General features: G+C 52.1%; 1 protein-coding gene across 1 annotated transcript; it reads right to left on the bottom strand.

The window, feature by feature from the left end:
• Positions 1 to 10,197: 10,197 nt before the first annotated feature.
• Positions 10,198 to 19,067, bottom strand: PEF1 (penta-EF-hand domain containing 1). Its single transcript, XM_039511926.1, has 5 exons — positions 18,920 to 19,067; positions 15,349 to 15,649; positions 13,927 to 14,082; positions 12,514 to 12,657; positions 10,198 to 11,586 (listed from the first exon to the last, which is right to left on the bottom strand). Exons 1-5 carry the CDS (start codon positions 18,941 to 18,943, stop codon positions 11,357 to 11,359), a joined length of 855 nt encoding a protein of 284 aa, XP_039367860.1. The 5' UTR covers positions 18,944 to 19,067; the 3' UTR covers positions 10,198 to 11,356.
• Positions 19,068 to 20,992: the final 1,925 nt, after the last annotated feature.

Genomic DNA, 20,992 nt, shown 5'->3' with positions numbered 1-20,992 from the left:
CGTAAGCTCTTGCAAAGATTCAGGAAAGGAGTCGACATTTCTATAGCTAGCAAAAATATCCAGAGTTGGAATAACTGATGCTAACAAACGTTCTGGATGGGATATTAAACCTCGGGCTTCAGAGCTTAAGTGGACTGCTAACTGTTATAGGCCAAGATGAGCACTGTGGGGGAGGAGGGGGAATAGAACATAAGAACGGCCCTACTGGGTCAGACCAAAGGTCCATCTAGCCCAGTATCCTGTCTACTGACATGGCCAGTGCCTGGTGCCCCAGAGGGAATGAACAGAACAGGGAATCATCAAGTGATCCATCCCCTGTCGCCCATTCCCAGCTTCTGGCAAACAGAGGCTAGAGCCACCATCCCTGTCCATCCTGGCTAATAGCCACTGATGGACCTAGCCTCCAGGAACTGATCTAGTTCTTTTTTGATCCCTGTTATAGTCTTGGACCATCACAACATCTTCTGGCAAGGAGTTCCACAGATTGACTGTGCGTTGTATAAAGAAATGCATCTTTTTGCTTGTTTTAAACCGGCTACCTATTAATTTCATTTGGTGACCCCTAGTTCTTGTGTTATGAGGAGTAAATAACACTTTCTTATTTACTTTCTCCAAACCAATCATGATTTTATAGACCTCTATCACATCCCCCCTTAGTCGTCTCTTTTCCAAGCCAAACAGTCTCTTTAATCTCGTCTCACATAGAAGCCGTTCCACACCCCTAATCGTTTTCGTTACTCTTGTCTGTATCTTTTCCGATTCCAATAGATCTTTGTTGAGATGGGGCGACCAGAACTGCACACAGAGGATTCAGGGGGCTTGGGGCAAAGCGGGGGAGTGGACATAAAAAAAGGTGCCACCTGCTGCGGTGCTTGTACTCACTGGGCGGCGCTCAGAGTCTTCGGCGGCGGCAGGTCCTTCACTCGCTCCGCGTCTTCGGCAGCACTGAAATAGGCGCCACTGAAGTGCCGCCAAAGACCTGGAGCGAGTGAAGGGCCCCCCCGCCACTGAAGTGCCGCCAAAGACCCGGAGCGAGTGAAGGGCCCCCCCGCCGCCGAAGTGCCACCAAAGACCCGGAGCGAGTGAAGGGCCCCCCCGCCACTGAAGTGCTCCCAAAGACCCGGAGCGAGTGAAGGGCCCCCCCCCGCCACCGAAGTGCCCCCAAAGACCCGGAGCACCGCCAGGTGAGTAAAAATTAAAAAGGTGCCTCTAGCCAGGGAAGGGATTCTCGGCCAGGGCTCGTGGGGCCCCTGTGGGGCCCGAGGCAAATTGCCCCACTTTCCCCCCCTCTGGGCGGCCCTGACTGCACCCAGTACTCAAGGTGTGGGCGTATTCGGGATGCGCCCGATGAAGTGGGCTGTAGCCCACAAAAGCTTATGCTCAGGTAAATTTGTTAGTCTCAAAGGTGCCACAAGGACTCCTGTTCTTTTTTCATAGTCTCTAAGACCTGGATCCAGCAAAGCACATGCTTAAAGTGAAGGCAATGGGACCACATTTGGGACTGATCCTCTGCCCACTGACGTCCATGAAAAGCCTGCCATTAATTTCATCTGTCTTTGGACCATGCACAATGCACCTAAAGCGGAGCGCTGGATCAGAGCCCAAGCAAAACATTAGTCCTTCAGATTTATAGTGTCAAATACAGGCGAGGGGATTTGCCCAGCTCAGGAGCTAAATATTTTATGTCCAGGACCGGCTGTTTTCATAACCAAGAACAGCTATTTTTGAAAGATTAAATCAATTAGAGAGACTATTACGCTAGGTTTAAATTAAAATCATATCTAGTCTAAATCCCTCCATTGTGCAGCATGTCCTACAGATGTCACCTGAATATTTTATACTCTGCTATGACAGCGCTCTGTACATTTGCACAATCTCAAAGCACGAGCCCCTCGATAAATATGCAATTCGGCCAGCGCTGGAAATGGAATTTGGGCATGAAATTAATTGCAACAGATTGCATCAAAGTCAGCCGCCTGCTGTTAGTATCCTACCTGAAACAGGAGATAAGCAAAGCCGTTCCCTTCTCTCTGATGCAGCTTTTGGCAGAGAGCCCCATGCTGGGGAAAGCACCGTGCCTCAGTGCAGCCTGGTTAAACATGACACGACCGCTAATCCGAAACAAAAATCTATACTCGTTTGGGTTGCATTGAGTCTTCTGTGCTGCATTCATATCGACAAGGCGATCGACTCAGCAGCCCATTGACTCAGCAAGGACTCTGCTCAGTCGGGTCAGAAAGGGTAGCCTCATTTAAAGTCATAATGGAGCTGTGGCCGTAGCTGGGAAGATATTTACTTCACCAAGATATTTACTATACAGGAGAAAGGCATCTTGATGATGGTAGGCCAAGTTCAACCATGGGGAAAGCAGGGAAAGTCATTTTCTTCATTCAGCTAAACTGGAACTCTATGGACCCAACTGGGTAAGGCAGCGGACTGGGACATGGGAGAACTGGGTTCATTCCTGGCTTTGCCACTGGCCTGCTGGGGACCTTGGGCTCCCTCTGCCTCAGTTTCCCCATCTGTACAATGGGGATAATGATACTGACCCTCCTTTGTAAAGCACTTTGCGATCTATGGATGAAAAGCCGGAGATGAGAGCTAGGGATTATCAACACTAGACCGAAGTTGAATTCGACTCTATGTGGCTGCGTCTATGTAACACGACACTCTGGGTAGGTTGTCAGCAACAGGGATTGACTCCACTCCCACTCAAGGTGATAGTCTGAGGCCAGGTCTGCACAAGGAACTGTTGCCAGTTTGCGGGAGGGTGTGATTTTTTTTTTAAATGACATTTTTCTACTGGCCAAAGCCCAAGGACAGACGGAATCCAGCTTACTGGGTGTGGGGAACGCAGTAGAAACTAGAATGGCAAAAGCACTCGTCAACATATGCAACGGCCCCATTAGAGCTAGTGGGGAATTTTTCAACCACCTGTTTTTTCGTTGGAAAATGCCGATTCCTCAAAAACAAAACTCGAAAAATTTTTGAAAACAAGTCTGGACATTGCCAAGACGTTTCCATGTTTTTGAAACCAGAAAAATTCCAGTTTTTCGGTTTCAAAAACAGCTTTGCATTTTGAAATTGTAAATAAAAATGGTCAGAATGAAAAAGCCACTTTTTTGATGGACCCAAATGGAATTTTTTTGGGGGGGGGTGTGGATTTTTGGTTTGTGGATAGTTCTGGAGATTTCATCTTTTCATCCCAATTTAGAACAGGGGAAAATGTGTTCCTCCCCCTCCCCGCCAATATCTTAAAAATTGTCCTGGGCCGGGAAAAGTGTTTTCTGCACAGCTCTCTCCTCCACCAGGACAGCTGCAGTCCCATGCCACCGGCTTAGCTCTCCCAGCAAACCTTTCCCAGTGTAAACCAGGCCTGACCTACCAGCTCCTCCAAGAGCAACAATTCCAGCCTGGTTCTTAACTTGACCCCTCACCCTGCTTTTGGAAAAAGTGATTAATGCAGCAGAAGCTGGGCCGGGCCAAAGGATCACACGATGTTGTACTCAAAAACTTGGGAATAATTTAGAGAGGTCCCTTAAGACAGGGCGGCTTCTGATGGAGCATGTCTGAGCACAGGCAGTCAGGGGATCAGAGCACATCACTTTGCAAGGAGGCTGCCTAAGAAGTGTTTTGATTCAGTAACCAGGTGTCTACTACATCCCATTCCACAGCAGCTACAGTTCTTTAGTGAGAATCCACATTCATTTTCTTCTTTGCTTCAGTCAGGCTTTCCACATATGCTAGCATAGCATCCACTGACCCACAAGCCCATTCTTCCTCCAAGGGCTGTGAACTGCCCAGAAGTCTCACCAACACCCCGTAGAAGTAATAAGACCAGAACCCGCATAACCTGACTTCCAGCACAGTGCACCTTCCCCTAGCTTAAGGGTACTCTGTGGGGCTCCGTATCTCCCCAGTCCACCCTTTAAACCTGGCCCAGGGATTTAATCAGATGGCGTGAGGTCGGTGTTCGCCATCAAGGACTCTAGGAGAATGAGGACGCAATGAGCTCAAGCCAGCCAAGGAGTCCTCACGGGGGAGCATGTTCCTGCTGCGTGTAAATCTGGAGTAACCCTGTTAGCGCCAAGGGAGTCACATGCGTGCCAGGCAGAGGATCATGCGGCTCAGTGGTTTTAAATGGGGATGCTCCTAACTTTACAGATTTGGAACCAGGAGTTCATTCCCCCCGCCCCCTTTTTGCGGCTAGGAAGACTCTTTTCCCAAAACGGCTACCAGGCGACAGCTGTCCGGCACACTTGATCGGGAATGACTCTTTCCCTGCAGGAGGAGTGTCAGAACAGTCCCCTGGCAGAGACATCCAAACTACTTTGCTATCCATTATTAAACAGCCCGAGTCAAAAGCCGTGCGCGTGTGACAGAAATGTCGATAAATCTCCACTGATGACCCGGGCTGCTGCTGCCAATCCCCTGGGCACGAAGGATGTAAAGGAATGATTAGTTAGAGACCCTTTGGCTTCCTGGCTTGCTCTGCCATGAAGGCCAAGGCTGGGGAGGGAGAGGGGATCTGAAAGCCCGCTGGCAGAAGCAGCTAATGCCTTTTTACTGAACCGCCTCCCCGACGCCCCCCTGACATAAATGGCCTCTGAATAGCAGGGGGTATGAGAGTTAATCAGTACCAAGGGCTCTCCTTTGCTCACAGAAAGCCACCTTATTAAAGGTAAAAAAAATAATAATAATCAAGGACATTCTCCATCAGCGCCTCCATTAAGCTTTGAGAATGATTCTGAGATTCCTGAATCCAGGCTTGGAACCCCATTACAATTCATTCAAGCCTGTACCTGCTCTGCATCCAAGGAGAGATTAACTGATTCTTTAATGTTCTAGTAACTGGATTCGAGTCAGGCGGCTCCATAGCCCACCACCAGCCCCACTTAGATCTAAGCCCAAATGTAAAGTACTTACCTGGACTTGGTGGGAGTCTGCAGGGTTAACCTCCCTTTGTTTCCAGTGTCCTCGGTCTCTGAGATGCACAGGAGGAGCTGGGATAGAGGTGAGGCTTCAGTGGATCTCTCTGGGTCAAACAGCACCCGCTCAGTGGCAGGGCGCTATTCCTAATGCCAGCACCCCAGATCTGATGAGACAGCTGGCTCCGTCCAGGGACTATGATGGCTTACCCACAGGTGCCAGAACTACAGGTGCAGAGGGAGCTTCCGCACCCCCTGGCTTGAAGTGGTTTCCATTATAGACAAGATTTACAGTTTGGTTCAATGGCTCACTATAAAAATTATTCCCGTGCCCCTGCACACACTCCTCCCTTACCTCCGAACAGGCTCTGTCTACACCTGCTGCAATCACCCCTCCCGGTTGCAGTGTAGAAACCCCCAAAGCGACTCGCACAAAGGCACAGTGTTTGCAGAGCCAGGGACCGAACCCAGCTCTTGAGTGACAGCCCATTGCCTTAGCCACAAGGCCACCCTTCTTCCCCCTGCCGGCCAGAACAGAAGCTACAAGAGCTGAGTGGTTCACAGATCTCTGCCCCCAACTACCCCAAATTCTTTCCCCTCTTTATAGAGCCTCAGCAGACCCCCAGGCTGAAGGTTCAGAGGGCTCCTGCCACCTCCGCTAACTTCAGAAGCCGAGCTGATCTCTCTTCCCTTGCTGAACAGTGTGTGGTCTCGTTCTTTCAGATGACGCTCACCCCAAAATACATCAGAGCTGCTTCTTTATCACCTACCTGGCTTCACTGTGCCTGGTCGTGGCCTGGCACAGACAGGTGAGGGCCAGCATTGGGGTGATGGGACAGGGCACCCTGCACAGGTGCCACCTGGGACTCAGCAATTTAAAGCTAATTGTGGGGAAAAAAAGTTCTCCCAAATGAATGCAGGTGGTAGCAGTGGGGAAAGAAATGGGGGGCAGAGTCGTCGCTCTGAGCAGCGAGCCAGGCATCCGGCGGGCTCTGGCTAAGCACCCATCTCGACCTGCAGCCACTTCACCTGCTACTCCAGGCTGGGAAACCCCCTGCAGTTGTGCCCATGCAGCTCAGTCCTGACCCACAGCTCCCCATGGAGCTCTTGTCCTGGACTGCCACACGACCCTGCCAAGGTGCTGCCGGTCCCAAGCCTATACAGGATTCTGCCACAGCACCTCAATTCCTACCAGCAGCGCCCTCCGCCAACGCTCCTCAGTCCTGCTGGGATCCGCACACAGCTCCACCAATCCGCCTCGGTGCCCTTCCGCTGTCGCCTCTCTCTCAAGCAGAGGCTACGAAGCTGAGCAGCCACCATTAAAGCCTTGCAGTTGAACAGCTTCCCATTAGCACTGGACTGGAACCACATTGCACTGGATGTTACTCCCGTCTTTACATTTACAGGAACTGGGGAATCAAAAAGCATTTCAGGGACTCAGCAGCCTGAGCTTCAGGAGGACAGAATCCCAGGGGCTGGGAATCAGGACTCCTGGGTTCTAGTCCCATCTCTGCTACCAAATTCCCACAGCGAGACACACTTAGGGTGACCAGATGTCCTGATTTTATAGGGACAGTCCCAATATTTGGGGCTTTTTCTTATATAGGCTCCTATTACCCCCACACCCCTCGCCCTGATTTTTCACACTTTCTGATCACCCTAGACACACCATCTCCTCATGCGTCAGTTTCCCCCATGCAACTCAAGTGCTACATGAGAGGAATTGTTGGTTATCTGGCTCCTGCTGCTGCTCCTGGTAGATGGTTTGCCAAGGAAAAGGCGGGGAGTGAACGAGGCAGTGGCCCAGGCGACAAGAGCATCTCCAATATGTTGCAAGGGAAAGTGGAGATAAACAAGCCTCGGCTGGCCAAAGCAAATGTAAATACCTATAAGTTCTCCGAGGGAGGCTGGCGGGAGTGATTTACTCCTCCGCTAAGGCGGTGATTTGATGCTAAAAGCGCTCTCTGGAACGAGCGGAAAATCAAAAGCCAGCAGCCTCACCAGCCTGACTTTTGTTGCTGGAATCATGCTCCATGTCTAATGGGGAAGCGGCTCATCTGGAGCAGCACTTTGCCAGGAGCAATGAGGGTAATTAGCAGCCCATTTTCTTCCAAAGCTAAAAGTTAATCTCATAATTTGTGTGGCTTCCCCCCCCCCCCCTGCTTTTGGAAGATAAATTCCAGGAACAGTCTAAGGCCGCTTTCTCTTGCTGCTTCTATGGGTTCAGAGCCTGGGAAACCCTCCCTTCGGGCACAGCAAGAACCCCCAGTCAAAAGTCTGCAACCCTGCAGAGCAATGGCAACGCAGCCGAAGCTCTCATAGCTGGCGGTGCGACCCAGGGTCACCACAGCCTTGCTTGATACCAGAGGGGAGGAGAAGACTCCCTTTTTAAAAGGGGTGGCCCCTGCCCTCGGACTGCGGTGGTCAAACACCTCTCTGCTGCAAACCCTTGAACACTGGCCAGTTGGAGAAGACAACCCCTCTCCTCTGAGGTTGAAGACAGCAGTTTTCCGGATGGGGCTGGGCTTTTCTGTTAGAAGACTCCAGGCATACAACGGAAATGGACAAGCATTCAGGTTTCCACGGCTAAGAAGCCCTGACCCCCACTCACTCCTCGGTTAGAGATCAAGGCAGAGGGAACATAGACAATGGTAACTGGGAGCGATTTCCACAAACTCCTCACCTACAGCTGAACACCAACAGGATTTGTGCAGACATGACAGAGTTCTGGTGCCTAAAGCAGGATCAACAGACCTGGCTTACAGCCTCCACCCCCAGGCTCTGTGTTGGATGCAAGCCATCAGCCACATGCAAACTAGCTTTATTTGAACAGAATGGAGGGAAATCCTATCCCTGCCCAAGCCTTGTTGGCTTGAGTCAAATTGCAGCTTACAACCAGGACTAAGCGTGCCTGGGACCTTCGGAGCACAGAGTGCTGTCTGCTCCCGCCAGCGCACAGATCTGCTTGATGCCATCTCACAGGTGTGTCTAAGCCGGGGCCGCTGTTTAACATGCTACCCACAGGAAGTGACCTGGGCAACGAAACTGTTTCTTTCAGACAGATGGTCTGGTCTTTCGACCAACAGGGGATGGTAAGGAGCTCCTGGCTCCGTGGACAGGGGCTCAAGATCCAAGTGCAATTTCCCTCTTCAAGAAATAACATTCCTCTCTGCCCCACAGCAGACTGGCTATCTCCAGGAAGCCAGAGATGCTTTTCCCATCCATTTTCCTTAGGGTACTTTGGCAGCTCCTTCACACACACGTATCTTGTAAATTCCAAGCAGGTTTCACGGCCCGTCTCTTGAACTGACCTTCAGCTATTCTAACAAGAGCCTCCCTCCCCCAGCATTGGCGATAGGAACTCATCTGGGCTATTTCTCAACACGAGCTTATCTGCTGGCCCTATTTGTTTTAAGGCTGTCTTCATAACCCCAGTAAGATAGCCCCTTCCTCCCTCCATTGCAATGCTGCTGAGCTCGTGGGACTCACCCCCACCTCTAAACCTCCGGTAACTGCTAACCAACCGCCGCTCCTGAAATGGTCACGCTTGTAGATTATTGGAGCTGGTGTCATGCATAGGCCACAGCCACTAGAGGGTGCCGTCATCCCACACTTCATGGGGGTCTGCTGTCCCAGTCAGCGGAGGGACAGTGGTCTGTAACTAGGATATGTTGCTATAGCCGTGATGTCAAACACATGATGGTGGCTCAATCCAGATCCACCACAGCAGGCTGGGCCCTCTGCCACTCCACTGCAAGGCAGCTGTGCAGAATACCCTTCATGCACATCGGCAGCCACCAGCGTGGAAGCGTGGCTGGCAGAAGGTCCCGGCCGGATGCTCAAATGGAGTGGGGACGCAGGCAACAGTGGCGCCAGCCGGTGCCTCAGTTTACCTGTCTGTGAAACAGGGATAGTACCTACCTCACGATTGTTAGGACTCATTTCTTCATTGAAGATGAAAAGCACCATATAAATGGCAAATATTTTTATCCGCTGCCTTGCAATCCTGCCCTCAATGCAGGAAATAAAGGAGAGAGAGCCGTTTTCAGTGTCTTTCAGTTCATTGGCCCATAAAGGCAGGGACTGTTATCTGTTCAGTTCAGCTCCCCTACAGCACACTTCTATAGCACCATACAAAAGCTATCAGACACCTAGAATCTGAGGGGTATGGAAAAAAGCCCCCTTTGCAGACAGGCAACCCCTTGTGAGCTCACAAGGTGTATTACCAACTCTTGTCAATTTCATTTTAAACCAATGCTGGGAGAGCATTTTAAAGAGCGCGGTAGGACAGAATTGTGCTGCACTGCAAGGAGGCCATTCCTTCAGCAGGGGATTTTGGGCAGGGAGTAGCAGAGGTATAGAAAGTCTTCACAAAATCTAAAGGTATCTTTTCCCAGACAGATTTTTCCTCTCCTCGCTATAATTTGTGCAATTTGGGCATTCCTAAGGACAAATAATTGCTCCTCAGAAGTATTTTTATGTCCCAGGGCTAAGAAGCAGGCAAGCCAGAGGCAGTAATAGCATCCAGAGGAGAATAAACTGCACACCCCAATCCCCATCAGTTTGAACCCCGCCACCACATAGATCTCGAGGTCTGTCTACACTTGAAAGTTAAACTGGATTAAGGTAGGGTGTAAAGTGCAATAACTCCCCCTGAGAGCGCCCAGATGTGGAGTTGATCAGAAGAGTGAATCAGGAACAATTCCAGGCATAGAAAAGCCCTTAGTCTCGGGCCTAGTCTACACACACAAGTTGATCACTAACTGTACTGGTACAGTTAAAGCAGTACAGCCCCACTAGTGTGGTTGTAGTTCTAGGAAGAAACAGTCATACTGGCACAAGCTATACCAGCGTAAGAACCTTCACAGGACTCGGGAAGGAGAATAAATGACACTGGTATAAGGCACCTTTCCACCAGTATAACTGCATCCACACAAGGGGTTGTCCTCGTAAAACTATCTGTAAAAAAAAAAAATCACACCCCTAGGAGACCTGTATGTAAATTGTGTAGGGCAGGCTCTCCTGCTGGAAAAGAGTCCCCCAATCCTGCAAGTTCTCTTGACATCTTTGGGAGGTGACGGTACTTAGACCTTCCCAGCCGAAGGCCCGACCTTTGAAAGCGATGACTGCTTTGGGGGTAGTTCCAGGCCCCAGGAGCCACCACAGACACTAAATGGAAGGAATGGCATTGAAAAGCGCTTTGCTCTGTGCTTGTGCAGCGCCTGGCACAACAGGTCCTAGGCACTCCTGCAACAAACAACAACTATGCTAATGCACATGGTATTTTATTGCAATGATCTAAGTATAAACTGTTTACTGAAGCTTAAAGCCCTTCATGATTTTGGCCCCTACAAATGAAAACAAAAACTCAAATACACATTGGCAAGAAAAGGGGAGCTAATTATCCCGTTTGTCACTCAAGTCAAGCGGCCCAATTTCACGCTGCGTAGGAACCGTGCACTGGATAGGACTCAGACGTCAAGCTACGCGGCACAAAAGAACAGGACCCCACAATGAGGGAAAGGAAGTGTGTGCAATGGTTGTGTTAAATGCTTAATCTTTGGCAAGGGAGTCAGTTTTGAAATGCCAGCACTCGGGCACAGGAATCGGAACAGTTGTCAATACAAATGCTGCATCACTTGCCGCTTTGGATATTAAGGATCATACGAGGTAAGATGTCACTAAGCTACTGTGGGGAAACAAGGAAGCAAACCCCATAAGGCTGGCTGAGGAGGAATAAACATTTTCAGATGCCTGACAACCAGGACAGCATCCTCCCAGGGTGGCAGGAGAGCATATTTTGGGGACTGAAGTAGTTTTACCAACCGGAGACAAGAGCAGCCATAGCTGTTTTGCTGGCAAGGGCAGAAAACATTTTTTGGTGCCTCCTGAGTGACCGAGGGAAAAAAGGTGGCCACTCAGAGCTGAACAGCACAGCAGCGCAGCCCCCCACAAAAGTTGGTGCCTAGGGTAACCGCTCTCGTCACCCCCCCCCCAGAACTGGCCCTGACCCTGACAGGTGGTGAGGGGCAGAGGACACTTGTTCTCCTGAAAAAGAGAGTTCCCATACAGTGTAATTTACAATGCTGCCCTTCCTTTGATGTGGTGTGCCCCCTGGTGGCAATAGAATGTAACCAATGTTTTTGGCAGGGACATCTAAAAGGTTTTGTGGACTGGAGACTGAAATCAAAGCGACTGACAGCGGGGCTTCTGCTACATGCGTTCACAGCCTGATTCCACCTGTCCATGTTGCTCCCTCGTTCTCAGGCACTTCACGTTGGTTACACAGTGGGGAGAGGAAATGGAATGGGTTTATCCTTTCTGCCGGAGGACACACATATCCAGGCGAGAGGGGCTGATCGATCGCTCCCGGTGACTCATTTCCAGCCTTCCCTCACTACCCTCAGGCAAAGAAACGTCCCAAGGCGTCACAACATGCGAGTCGCAGCCATAGTGAGGAAGTCTTCATAGCTGAGCCGCACGCTGCCTACCCTGCCGGTATCCTTCTCCTGGAAAGCTTCGGTGATGCTCTGGAGCTGGGTGCAGAGCTGAATGAAGCTATCCAACTGGATGGTGGCGTTGGAAGCCCTCTGAGAGTAACGGGCCAGCAGCAGCTGGGTGAACTGGGGGCTCAGGTTGTATCCCATCTGGGCCAGAGCTGGGAGTAAAGAAACCAAGATAAAATAAACCCCTCAGGTGACGGACCCCTTCCCCTGGGGAGATCAGTCCATCCTCCCCTCTCAGAATATGCAGAGGCATTTCCCCTCTCTGATGCCAGAGTGCTATTTAAAAGCACAGCTGATCACAACCCAGGATGGAGCTGCAGGCAGTGCTTTATGAGGACTAGCAATAGAAACTGAGGTGCAAGTTCCAGATCCTCCCCTTGCCTCCCACAGACAGTTAAATCTCAGCAGCTCATCAGACAAAGTGCGTCTTTAGCTACGTGCCATCCAGGCAGAGTTATTCTGGGGAGGCGGAAGGGGGCAGAGCGTTTCCTGGAAAAAAAAGAAGCTAGTTTGCTCTGATATCTACAACCTCCGGACTACTGCACACACCTGACAGGTAAGAGTCACGGCAAAAGGTGACTGGCTGCACAGCAACAGCACACCGCCTCTGCAGCCACGACTTCAGAGTGGGAGCCTCTCCACGTATCAGAGGCAGGAGCACAGGGATCTGCTGTAACAACTCCTGCTTTCCAAGCATGGGGAAGCGTTAGCCACAGAAGGTGTAACTGCACCACTTCCATGGAGCCCACTTAAAGGTAACCAAGCACAGTGCATTCAGAACACAGCGGTTCCACGAGTTTAGAATGCAGCTGTCACACTGCAGGAGGGGACAGCTGTCATTATTTAAGTGGGAGACAACCAAGCCAGCACCGACCTGTTGATTTGTCCACCATTGCCTTGAACTGACGCAACCGAAGCAGCTGTCATATAGGTTTGGACACAGCCCCCTGAACAGACCCCATATGGTTTCCGAGAGCAGCTAGTCGTGACAGGAACCACAGTGGGTACTGGGCTGTCACGCCTGAGGATGCTGCCACCCGCTTGCTCTCTACAGCCTGCCACATTCCCTCTCGTCTCACCTTGCTGCAGCTCACTGAAGTTGATGGAGCCTGACCGGTCTCTGTCATACTGCTGAAAGAGGTTCTTCCACTGCTGGATGAAGCGCCACAAGGCCGAGAACGCAAAGACATCGATCCGTCCCGACTTCGTTTTATCAAACATGTCTGCCGAGGAACCAACAGCAAGAGCAGGGCCGTGAGGGGTGATCCAGAAAGAGCGCCAGGCACGTCTATGGTGCCTCCCATCAGAAGCTCTCAAAGAGCTTTACAAACATGCTACAGCCCAGGGAAGTCTGTCATTCCGCACTGTTCAGATGGGGTTTGGGAACTTGCCTAAAGGCAAGTCTACATTACGGGGCTTAATCGACCTAATTTACGCAACTCCAGCTATATGAATAACGAAGCTGGAGTTAACGTAGCTCAGGCTGACCTTTTGCAGTGTCTACACCGCGCTGGGTCGACGGGAGAAACTCTCCCATCAACTTACCTTACACGTCTCGTTTCGGTGAAGTACCGGAGTCGATGGGAGAGCGATCTGCGGTCGATTTAGTGGGCCTTCACTAGACCCGCTAAATCGACTGCCTGTGAATCAATCGCCGCAGCGTAGATCCTCAGTAAGTGTAGCCATGCCCTTAGATACAGAACCCAGGTATCCCGACTCCCAATCCCCTGCTCTAGCCATGAGACCACACTACCAGCTCCCAAAGCTCTCCCCGTTAGGAGCTATGGAGCAAATCTAATCACAGGAACAGAATTCATAATGGGAAAGCACTACACTGACCAAAATGGGGCCTTCAGGCAATGGCATCAAAACCTTTACCCTCGGGGTATCGCAGCAAGCGTGGAAACTGTTAGGAATTCAGTTTGCCACAGCAAGCGGTTTGGATTTTTCTGTCTAGCCTTTGTTCGCTGCCCTCCTTAGAAAGAGGAGCTAGACACACAGGCCAATAGGCAGGGACTATCCTCAGCTGTCATGCAGCACTCAGTTTGTATAAGTGCTAAACAACCAGCTAGCTCAGGGCATTACAAAAAGCTGCTGAGGAAGTTCCAGCTTCCAAGACAGCATAAGTTGTTGCACTGTGAGCTTCGGCTCCAGCATCTTACTCCTCTTCTGCTCTTCCAGTCACTACCAAGTGGGGCATGAAGGTTTGCCCAGTCCCTCACAGCTGCCATCCCTAATCTGAAACAATCAGCCAGCCTGCCATTCACGTCCCTTTTGCGAAGTAAATGCTTTGCCAAGGGGGGGAATACATGGCTGCTGTACACTTGACCTAGGATTCACCCTCTTAGATCCAAATTCAACGCACAAAGAGCTGGATTTTTTCCCAACATTACAAAACAACCCCTGCAGAGTCCAGCGCGATATGCAATGTCTCTTCTAGTACAGATTGCAGCTCATGAGCAATTTAAAGGGGAAAAACCATCTGGACTCACTTATCATCATAAGGCAGGTCTCATCATTAAACGCAGACCAGTTGGAGTTGACCAGGGCCTGCTTGAGCTCTTTGATGGAGATGTAGCCACTGTGATCAGCATCCACTGTCTGGAACCAAGAAAAGGCCTCCGGGTCCACACCGGGTGGCATGTTACCTGTCAGGAGGAACAGGATGAGGGCTCACACAATCCACTAGAGACATGACAGCTTGCTAGTCACTAAGCAAAGCAGCGTTTGTCTGGACCTAGCTAGACCCTCTTCACCACTAACAGCTGGGAGTCAGCACAGGAACCCTGCAAAAAGCCAGACAGCAAGTGCCAAGGGACTGGTTACAGCTGATGGGCCACAAGGAGAGGCTGAGTCAGATTTTCCAGTCTAAATGCGTTTTTATGGCCATGTGATCTAGCCTGTGGAAGCAGGTTCATAATGGCCAGAACTTGGCACGCAAGGTCTTGTGAAAAGAGAGAGAAGCAAATTAGATCTCTTCAGATGGTTTGTAAATGGAGCGCGAAGAAATGGGAGCTGGGCCTTTCAGCAGGACAAACACAACCCGTTTCAGGGGAGACAGATGTGCGACTATAACCTTTTATTTCTACCGTTTGGGGTTGCAGCTTCTTCAGCATTTTTCCTCCACGTTGGAGCCTTAAATAACGAACGGGAACGTTTTTCTGAACAGCAGTTTGATTGAAATGAACGATTCAGTTAAATGCCACAGCTCCCATTCTGCTGGGCAAGGTGTATTGTTCAAGTGGCCCCCAGATATATTCCCCAGACCTTTGAATGGCAGTTAGCACATGTCTAGGCCTTGTCATCTGAAAGGTTCTTTACAAACAAAGAACAAGCCCCGGGAGTTTGGTCATTACCCTCATTTTACAGCTGGGGAAACTGAGGTACATAGCGGTGGAAGGCTATTCCCTTGGCCAACTGGGTGTCGGGATCTGAGCTGGTATTTGGAGTCCGGAGTCTCTGGATCCCTGTCCTGTGCTCAGATCATAACTCTCAGCTAAAGGAAAGTGCCATGTCAGCACCGGTGCCAACATCTCCATTTAAAAACAGCCTCAAGTGTTTACTTAAAGGTAACAGCATGGCAGCTAGCACTTGGGAATCCTGGCAGCAGACTCAGCCCAGCAAATGGCTGCCTGGCCAATGGGAAAGGAATACCCATCTCGGAAACCTCTCAAGAACCCAAAGGATGGCAGCTTGCACCAAAGGCAGGGCTCTTTCTCCACCTTGCATCCCACATGCACACGGCCTTCCTCCATCACTGAAGGCAGCCAACTAGCATTGCGAGACGCTCTTCCAACCCTGATATTCTATGATTCTATAAGCAAGTTTGCGCGAAGGAACAAACTGCTCCACCAGCACAACGGGGAACACGCGCAGGGAGGCAGGATCATTCCATCACACACTTTTCTACTCACCAGCAGGAGCCCCGGCTCCATAGGGTCCTGGCTGAGGGGCACCATAGGGATTGGTAGATGGCTGCCCATAAGGCCCTCCTGGGGCTGGGCCTCCTGCATAAGGTCCCCCAGGAGCTCCAGATGGTGCCCCGCCCGGGGTGGGATGCCCATAAGCCCCTCCGCCAGATGGTGGCCCATAGGGGCCTCCAGGTGCTGGGCCGCCATAAGAACCACCAGGTGGCAGCCCACCTCCATACTGGCCTCCGGAATAGTAACCGCCCTGCGGGGCGCCTGGGGCTGGCCCTGCTGATCCGGGGTAACCCTGTGGGAGGAGAAGGGGGAAAATAAAGGACAGGTTGACAGTCCAGTGAGAGCAGAACACACTAGAAAGCACAAACAGCTGCTGCAAGGGGCCAACCCCCTAGTCCCCAGTACAGCCGCACATACAGCCAGCAATCCTCCAGACCCCCGCCTCTTGGCTATACAGCGTGCCAGCATCTCTGGATTACCAGAGTTTATAACTAAAATCCTCCAAGACACGGACTCCCCCTACCCAGCTTCAGTTTAGCCCAAAGGGAAGTTTTTGAAACAAACCCTGTTGAGCAGGGTAGGGAGGGGGAGAGAGCACTTGGCAAACACCAAGCAATCAGCTAAGTAAACTGAAGGGACCTTGAAGGGTTAAATTTGATTATCTGAGGCCTACACTCCCACTGGGCATTATTTTAGGGCATTTGGGGAGTGTAAAGCATAGAACGAACCAGCCCAGCAGCTTTTCCTGCTCTGGCTTTTCACCCAAGAAATACCAGATTGAATGTTCTGCACTGGCATGAAGTTCTCTGTAACAAACCGTAGCTGCTGTCCCATTCAGAACAGGGCACTGCACTCCTGGGAAACCAGCTACCCATGAGTCCTGCCATCCTAGGTTCCCTGCACAACCCGACAACAGTCAGCTACCAGGACTGTAAATTGGCCTTCTGAGAGCATCATCCGACAAATACTTCACACAACACCAACAGGCATGCAGTGGTGTTATGAACACCGCACAGTGGGTCATACTAGAACGCTGCCGGAGGCCAGTTGCTAAGAGTACTGCACAGCATGAGAGAGTTTATGTTTGGATTGTCAGAAGCTCCTAAGACAGCGAGATGTCTCGCTCCCACTGATGTTCCCAACGTCCTTCAGCACCTTTGAAAATCCCAGTTTTCATGTTTGTGACAGTTGGTGGCCTGACGGCCATGGACACTGAACCCACAGAACTGGTACAACAAGCCTAACACACCCTGCTCTTCCACCCACGGGCTGTAGCTGTGACCTGCAGGAGTTTCCTCTAGGGAGGAGAGCTGAATTTAGTCTCCAGGGTCTAATTCAGTCCTTGGTTTCTCATCCACCTGGGGAGCCAATCAGTGCTGGTTTTCTGCTGCAGCCACCTGCCCATCAGGCCCTGGGCAGAGACCACAACGGAAGGGTCTGTACCTGTAATCCTAGCTGAGAAAGGCTCACAGAACAAATGCCCTCGCACTTATGTAAACAAGGACCTTGCACCTTCATGGGAAAGGTGAATCCTTTTAAAGCAGCCAAAAGTAAACCCCCTTCCTTTCAGCAATGAGTCTTCACTGCACAGCTAAACCAGACTCTTACCTAGGTTTGTCCACACACAAAAAACCCTGACCCGGGCTTGGAGGTGCTTTGAATGTGGACCGGGTGGGGGCATAGGTTAGAGCCCAGGTTCTGTTTTAACTCAGGCTGTAACCCCCCTCCCTCTACACTTCTCCAATGCCTTCCCAGAATTCCCTCAGGACCATATTTTCCTGCCCTTCTACCTACTGCCTCCTGCATCAGAAGCCACCTGAGTTTTTAAATACACCAGTTCACATTTAAACCCCACATCCTCCACACCCTGCTTCATTTCTACGGGGCACTTGGAGAGATGCCATCCTGGAGAGCCTCATTTCAATGCGTTGTTAGCCAGCCACAGGCTCACACAACGGTGCTGCACAAACAACATAGGCTGTGCCCCCTGAAGCCCAAGCACTTCACCTGACTTAGAGCTACAGTATTCCAGTGTGGACGCAACTACGTGGGTATGACCCGAGTGTGGATGCTCACAGCCAGGCTAGTCTCCAGTGAAGATACACCTGTAAGTCCAATACAGTCGCCTGACTCCCAGTTCAGAGCATTGTTCCTTGGATCCAATGAGGGGCAGCCGAGACAGCGTAAGGATACAAACCCTAGGCAGCCTGAGGTGGGAGCGTTCAGCCTATTCCCAAGAGAAGCAACCCCAGCCAGTAAGGGAAGAGGAACAAGACTCAACAGAGCCCCTCCCCTTCAGAGCCAAGCTTTATCCCCACCCCACCCACATCCTTGTGAATTCCCTGTTTAGGGCTGTAAACGGCTGATGTCAGAAAAGGCAACTCACAACTGAGATTACAGGAAACTTTGTACACTTTAGCACCGCACAGTCCCATGTCTTCTGAAAATCATGGAAGGAGCCTGATTTCAGAGGGCAGGAGGTCAGGTCCCTTTCTTAAAGGCAGGTCCCTTGAACATGTCTCAACCTGAGCCCCACAAAATGGAAGCAGCCAAAATCACCAGCACCAGGCACCAACTAAGTGCTGTTGTCCATGCCAAAGGTGGCTGCATTTTAGTGGCACTGCTGGAGTGTGTAAAGCCCTTGGGATCTTTTGGGACAAACAGCAATTGGGAATTTCAGTGGAAGGCGCCAGGGCTGCGAGCTATCACAACATTTACACCAAGGAGACCTTTAACGAGGAAGCCTGTGAAACAACATTGTAGCGCTGTGTTGTGACATTCTGACAGGTGATTGTCCAGAGCCACTTGGGGGCCTGTTGAGTGCCGGGACAGATCCAGTTTGGGGGTGGGGGAAGAGGCAGGGGAGCAGACATGTTAAATGGTGCTGAGCTCTGAATCATCACCCCCTCCACCTCCACCCACTTGCCCGAGCACCTTGGTGCCAATATACTCTGTGGTGCCCCCAGAGCCACCCTATCAGTCCCCACTCTGCCTCTGGTGATGGCATCCCCCTTGACAGCAGCCTGGAGCCACCCTGCCACCACACCCTGAAATGCCATCTGGGGGACACCCTGCCATTGGGGCTCCGCTGTACCCCAGGATAACCCCCCCAGCACCAGCCCCCTTCTGCACAGGCATCCACGACTGCCCCAATGCCACCCCTAAGCACCAGCCTCACATGCCATCACCGCCCCCCAGCCCCACCAATGGCACCTCCACCACAACCCCCCCCGGCACTGCCCCCCAGCCCCACCTCCACCACAACCCCCAGCCCCCGGGCACTGCCCCCAGCCCCACCTCCACCCCCAGCCCCAGGCACTGCCCCAGCCCCACCTCCACCACAACCCCGGGCACTGCCCCCAGCCCCACCTCCACCACAACCCCAGCCCCGGGCACTGCCCCCAGCCCCACCTCCACCACAACACCAGCCCCGGCACTGCCCCCAGCCCGCTCCCGCAGCGCCCCCAGCCCCACCCCACCGGCTCCCGGCCGGGCTCGCAGGGCCGGGCCTAGCCGCAGAGCCCCGCCCCGGCGCTGGCCAGGCCGCCCCGCGCGCGCTCACCTGCCCGTACGGGTAACCGGCCATGGCGCTCTCGGACCGGGGAATCTCGCCGCCTCCGCCCCGCCCGCACTGTGAGCGCAACTTCCCTGCCCACCCTCCGACTCCGCTGATTGGTTGCCGGTCTCTTAGGAGGGCGTCGACTGTCTTCTATTGGATGTCAGTCAGGTAGCTCCGCCCAGAGGGAGATCATGTGACTGAGAGCGTGGGGGGGCTCTTAAAGGGCCAGCAGAGAGTGCGCCCTTAGGCCTAGCAAGAAAGAGAGGCTGGCTCCCCTCCCCACCGCTGAGCTGCCTGCCATTGGCCCCGCCCCCTCAAGCCCCGCCCCTGTGCCATTCTGCCCCCCGTCTCTGGCCCCATGGCCCTGCCCCTCTGCCCCGCCCCCGTCTCTGGCCCCATGGCCCTGCCCCTCTGCTCCGCCCCCATCTCTGGCCCCATGGCCCTGCCCCTCTGCTCCGCCCCCATCTCTGGCCCCATGGCCCTGCCCCTTAGTGTTTGCCCCATGCTCTGTCCTGCCTGGCCCAGGCCCTTGCCCCCAAACCATGGCTTACTGAAGGGATCCTCAAAAAAACCAGGAGTACTTAATGGAGGAGCTGGGTGGCAAGGGGCCTAGTGCTGGGTCGGAAGGGTGGGGGGCAAGGATGGCTCAAGCTGGGAGGGTGTCTCCATTCAGTGTGTTCCCTCCTCTCCTGCTCACCCCGCCCCGCTCCTGGCTCTGCTGATCTTACACCCTCGCTCCCTCTGGCAGCATCCGATCCCAGCTTCTCATCCTCATTCTGGGACTGGCCTGCGGCTGGGCAGAGCTCCTTAGCGGGGTGCTAAATAATCCCAATCACAAGCTGGGGAGAGGGGTAAGGCCCGCGAGCCAGTGTACTGCAGGGAACAAACCGTTCTCCGTTAGCCTCAAGCAGAGAGTGGAGGATCTCCATTTCTAACAGCCGTGATTCTTAGGGTTGGCCTTACAGCCATTTCCCCCCTCCCGAGGGGCAGGATGAGCATGTTTAGTTCTTGGTACCGTGCTGCAGTATCAGCGCTGGTTTCAGCAGGCTGCCAGCCCTCGGCAGACTGCAGTGGATAATGTGTTGATGAAATAAGTTGCTGGCACTCACTCCTAGCTCAGTGATGGAGTAATACCCCACGGGCTGTCAGTCACTGCTCTGAGATACCAGAGAGATGTGTAAGCTTCCACAGTAACCCCCCTTCCCCGCTCTAGCCATGCCTGCTGACCCATGCCAAAGGGCACCACTGCTTCCAAGCTGCTTGCTTAGAAATGATGAATGCCTGTTAGAACTAGATCAAATCCAGAAGTCTAAATTTGAGCTGGGGAGCTGAGCGCAGGCTGCAGCTTTAACTAAAGGAAACGCAAAGAGACAGTTCTGTTGCAGCTCTGGCCTTCCCCATTTGAAGTGGTGCGAGGAGCCAATTTACACGCTGTTTATCAAGACCATTAGTGACCCGAAGACACTGTCTCCCAGACATGTAAGAAATGAGCAGCTGACATTTGGAAGGCAGCGGCTGAGAGAGACACGCTGGGTTCAATTTTAAATACTGTGCCTCAGGAAATTGCTCCTGTTACCGCTAATGAGAGTAATGGGAATTCAGCTGGGCTCTGGGGCTGCTGGTTTACTCAAGCACATCAATACTTAACAACCTTATTTTGTTCACCCCACCTTATGGAACAGTAAATATGCAGACTCTGGGCTCTTTCCACAGGGGACAGCAATCTGGCTAATGGAGTTCCTAAGACCCACTCTTCCTATGTGCTTGTGTTACCTATTTGGATTCTGGCTTAGCAGCTCGCTGGATGCTGCTGGGCAGAAGTTTGGGCTATTCTGGGAGCTGGATACTAACAAAGCACAGCAAGGACCAGCTGTAACCATGTATCCTTTACGCGGAGTTGGAGAAACTTCCCCTTACGGTCTTGCGCACACTATGGTTGCAAACCTATACACACAGCTGTCTCGGGGGCCAGTTTGGCTCCCCCCCTCTTCCTAACCAGGTTGTCCTGGGACTCTTGTGTTCCCCATTGTTACCAGTTTATAAAACTATCCTCGACAACTCTGCTAGGGTTAGGTT

This window comes from Mauremys reevesii, linkage group 23 (assembly GCF_016161935.1).
Source record: "Mauremys reevesii isolate NIE-2019 linkage group 23, ASM1616193v1, whole genome shotgun sequence".
Taxonomy (NCBI): Eukaryota; Metazoa; Chordata; order Testudines; family Geoemydidae; genus Mauremys; species Mauremys reevesii.
This window is presented reverse-complemented; position numbering and strand designations above follow the sequence as displayed.

Coding starts and splice junctions, on each gene's coding strand:
- PEF1 (XM_039511926.1), bottom strand. CDS start 18,943: ATGGCCGGTTACCCGTACGGGCAG. Junction 15,650..18,919: donor CCGGTTACCCGTACGGGCAG/GTGAGCGCGCGC, acceptor CTCCTCCCACAG/GGTTACCCCGGATCAGCAGG. Junction 14,083..15,348: donor TGGAGCCGGGGCTCCTGCTG/GTGAGTAGAAAA, acceptor TCCTCCTGACAG/GTAACATGCCACCCGGTGTG.